The sequence below is a fragment of the Scyliorhinus canicula genome, chromosome 13 (assembly GCF_902713615.1).
Source record: "Scyliorhinus canicula chromosome 13, sScyCan1.1, whole genome shotgun sequence".
In the NCBI taxonomy this organism is placed as follows: Eukaryota; Metazoa; Chordata; class Chondrichthyes; order Carcharhiniformes; family Scyliorhinidae; genus Scyliorhinus; species Scyliorhinus canicula.
Window position 1 is genome coordinate 160,137,477 of NC_052158.1, and position 4,080 is coordinate 160,141,556.

Consider the following 4,080-nt stretch of genomic DNA (forward strand, 5'->3'; position numbering starts at 1 on the left):
GCAGATTGCAGCACTCACAGAGCATGGTTGCATTGGACAGAGCAGAACCCCCTTTAATATCCGTCCATTCATTCTCTCCTCTGAGTTTGAATACACGGAGGAACTTCCAGCAAAACATTTCCCAGATTTGAGACTGTGACCCAGAGCGAATCCACCCAGAGCTGATTTACAAAGTTACAACTGTGGAAAATGACACCTCTCGACTTGTACCTTTGGACTGGTGTTGAAAACTACCCGAGTTAATTCTGTCCCTTCAGCTACATTAGCCCATTATCCAGAGAACAAAGTCCAACAAATGGTCCACTTTCAAACAGATTTTATTGCAACAGATTAATGAAAAATAGTGGCTCTATCCAGTCACCATTCAAACTGGCCTGCTATTGGACAATTCAAACCAATTGTCTTCTCTTACATAAATCAAATAGAATCATTCACCACATGATTAATTAGTTGTCTGAATGCGACATTCTGAGTGTGTGGGTTGCTATGGGAATTTGGAGAGTTAACAAGGTGTGAAGGATTTCCAGACGAACCGCACACAGGCTGGTCTTCGCTCCCTATCCGTGGTTTTGTGTATGCTGGATCCCTTGGGCACCCCGCGGGTCTTGGCCTTCGCCCGCTTCAAAGTCCATTCGGAAGTGTCACTCTGAGCTTCCTTCTTGCCGTTTTTCAGTTTGGTCTGCAGGGAATATTCTGTAACCTCCTGGGAACAACAACGGAAATAGATTAGGGCAGAAAGTCCCGCCAATGGATGTGGATTTTAAAAAGTGAATGTGGGAAATTTCCGCCAATAAATCTACAATGAGCTCATTCCAATTTTGTGAAATTATCTTCATAAATTGGGAAGCTCCCAATTCGCAATTAGAAAGCTGAGAAATTACTCGATTCCCGTCCATCCCCCAATTGTGAACCCTTCAAGGGGAGGTTGACTTTGGAAAGAGCGAGAAAACCTCTGGAATGAACCAATCCCGGTGCTTGGAGCTTCTTATCAACTTGGAGACAATTTATAACATAATTGGACTGAATATCTCTTTCAAATTAATTATCTTTGCTGCAAGATTTGGTTCACTGCCCCATTCTAGACGGCTAATGGAGGTTACTGAGAGAGACTCAGATGCTCCTCGAAAATATTCCAATGATCAAATCAAATGGATAAACAGTGGTTAGCGCTGCTGCCTCACAGCGCCAGAGTCCCGGATTCAATTCCAGGTTCGGGTCACTGTCTGTGGAGTCTGCACTTTCTTCCTGTTTCTGCCTGGGTTTCCTCCCTGATGCTCTGGTTTCCTCCCATAGTCCAAATATGTGCTGGTTAGGTGGATTGGTCAGGCTAAATTGCCCCTTAGTTTCCAAGGGTAAGGTGGAGTTACAGGGGGTATGGGCCAGGGTGCTCTTTCTGAAGCTTGGTGCAGACTCGCTGGGTAGAATGTTCTCCTGCTACACTGTAGGGATTCTATGATTCTATGAAACAGGACCAAATGCATTTGGGGAGGAATCCTAGAGATTTGATGATATGGGCTGACAGATGGGGAGAGAGGGGTCTCGGGTGAAGTTGGAGTGAGCGGATTTGGTTGGGGAGAGAGAAGGGAGTTGGTGTGGGTAGAGAGAGAGAGTTGGGGTGGGAGATTTTGTTTGGGTTGGGGCGAGGAGGGTGGTTAGGGGGTGCGGAGGGAGAGGGGTTGGGGAGAGAGCGGGTGGGGAGAGAGGAAGGTTGGGTTGGGATGGGAGAGGGGATTTGGAGACAGGGGGTTGAGGTGGGTAAATATAGGGTTGGGGTGGGGAGAGGCAGTTAAGGGAGATAGTGGGCTTGGGGAGAGAGGGAGCTTGGGGAGAGAGGAAGGTTGAGGTTAGGATGGGAGTTGGGGTTTGGGGAGAAAGGGGATTGGGATGGGGGAGAGTGGATTTGGGGTGAGAGGAGGGTTGGGTTTGGCATGGGAGCTGGGGTTTGGGGAGAGAGGGGATTAGGGTGGAGAGAATGAGTTTGGGGAGAGAGGATGGTTGGGTTGGGATGGGAGAGGGGGATTGGGGAGAGGGGGTTGGGATGGGAGTGAGGGTTTGGGGAGAGGGAGTTGGGGTGGGGAGAGAGGGGGTTTGGGGAGAGAGGGGGTTGGGTTGGGTTGGGAGAGGGGGATTGGGGAGAGGGGAGAGGGGGTTGGGATGGGAGTGAGGGTTTGGGGAGAGGGAGTTGGGGTGGGGAGAGAGGGGGTTTGGGGAGAGAGGGGGTTGGGGTGGGGAGAGTGGATTTGGGGAGAGAGGAGAGTGGGGTTGGGATGGGTGAGGGGGTTTTGGTGAGGATGGGGAGAGGGGATTTGGGGAGAGAGGGGGGTTGGTGTTGGGCTGGGAGAGGTGGGTTTGGGGAGAGAGGGGATTGGGGTTGGGATGGGAGATGGGTTTGAGGAGAGTGGAGGGTTGGGGTTGGGGTGGGAGATGGGTATTGGGGAGAGAATGGGGTTGGGTTGGGATGGGAGATGAGGTTTGGGGAGAGTGGGTTGGGATGGGCTGTGATATGGGGTGTGGGGAGAGAGGGGGTTGGGGTGGGGTGAGGGAGTTTCGGGAGAGAGGGGGGTTGGTGTTGGGATGGGAGAGGGGGGTTTGGGGTGAGAGGGGTTTGGGGTTGGGTTGGTTGAGGGTGTTTTGGGGAGAAAGGAGGGCTGGGTTGGGATAGGAGAGGGAGTTTCAGGAGAGGAGGGTTGGGATGGGAGAGGGGGGTTTGGGGTGAGAGTGGGTTGGGGTTGGGGTGGGGAGAGAGGGAGTTTGGGGAGAGAGGAGATTGGGGTTGGGATGGGAAATGGGGTTCGGGGAGAGGGGGTGGGGGTTGGGATGGGAGATGGGGTTTGGGGCGAGAGGGTGTTGGGGTGGGGAGAGGGAGTTTCGGGAGAGAGGGGAATTTGGGGAGAAAGGAGTGGTGGGTTGGGATAGGAGAGGGGGTTTTGGGGAGAGAGAAGGGGTGGGTTGGGATGGGAGAGGGGTTTTGGGGAGAGAGGGGAGCAGTAAGTTCTCTGGATTTGTTGAATGATGTTTACTTCTTGTTTGATTCTCTTTGTGGAGGTGAATATGGATTGGAGAGAACAAGAGCTCTTTCCATGGACGAGGAATCCTGTAATTTAGATCAAACCCGATCAGAATCCCTTCTAAACCAATGAGTGTGGCACATTAGCACAGTGGTTAGCACTGTTGCTTCACAGCACCAGGGTCCCAGGTTCGGTTCCCAGCTTGGGTCACTGTCTGTGTGGAGCCTGCATGTTCTCCCCGTGTCTGTGTGGGTTTCCTCCGGGTGCTCCGGTTTCCTCCCACTAGTCACAAAAGACGTGCTGTTAGGTGAATTGGACATTCAGAGTTCTCCCTCTGTGTACCCGAACAGGTGCCAAAATGTGGCGATGAGGGGTTTTCACAGTAACATCATTGCAGTGTTAATATATGTTACTTGTGACAATAAAGATTATTATTATTAAGTGACCCCACCACTGTACAAAGCACATTCACTCTCAACATTATAGCCCTGTCAAAAGTGGGTCTTCTGACCAGATCAGAATTAAATCAGTTATTTCCCAGTCCTGGTATCTATTCGAAATGAACGGGGTGAACACAAACTAATATTTCTATTGAATGTGAATTTTTGCTGCGTCCTTACCGCTTTCCTCCCGCTTACTGTGGCTGCCATGGCTCTCTGCAGGATTTTGCGATGCCTGTTGACTGTGAGGCCTGAGCTGACACTCAGTACTGCCAGGGCGATGGAGAGGAGAGCCAGGCTCAACTGAAGGCGGCTGCACCACATCTCTTCACAAGGCGAGGCTCAATGGGAGAGACAGCGAGAAGGAGAGCAGTTTCCAAACGCTTTGAAATTGGCGGCGGTTTCAGCACTGGCTCTGTGGACAGCTCCGATCCTTCTGTCCCTGCAATCGGGGAAGCTCCTTTTAAAGCCGCCCTCACACCAGCTCACACGTTGGGAGGAGGGTGCCAACCAAGTCTCGAATTGGTCTCTTTTCCTGCTCCTAGCGATCTGAGTTTGGTTGCCGCCTCTTCAATAATGTGACACCTCTTGGCCAGCCTGTCTAATTTCTGTACATGAAGCACAGCAGATTC

General features: G+C 51.5%; 1 protein-coding gene across 1 annotated transcript; it reads right to left on the minus strand.

Moving 5' to 3' along the window:
• Positions 1-329: 329 nt before the first annotated feature.
• Positions 330-3,869, minus strand: LOC119976595 (somatostatin-1A-like). Its single transcript, XM_038817202.1, has 2 exons — positions 3,629-3,869; positions 330-703 (listed from the first exon to the last, which is right to left on the minus strand). The coding sequence occupies exons 1-2, from the start codon at positions 3,770-3,772 to the stop codon at positions 503-505; spliced, it is 345 nt and encodes a 114-aa protein (XP_038673130.1). The 5' UTR covers positions 3,773-3,869; the 3' UTR covers positions 330-502.
• Positions 3,870-4,080: the final 211 nt, after the last annotated feature.

What these genes read in the sequence shown, in the direction of transcription:
- LOC119976595 (XM_038817202.1), bottom strand. Translation starts at nt 3,772, where the DNA reads ATGTGGTGCAGCCGCCTTCAGTTGAGCCTGGCTCTCCTCTCCATCGCC. An exon ending in CAGTAAGCGGGAGGAAAGCG is followed by an intron (nt 704 to 3,628) that starts GTAAGGACGCAG and finishes TGTTGTTCCCAG; the next exon opens with GAGGTTACAGAATATTCCCT.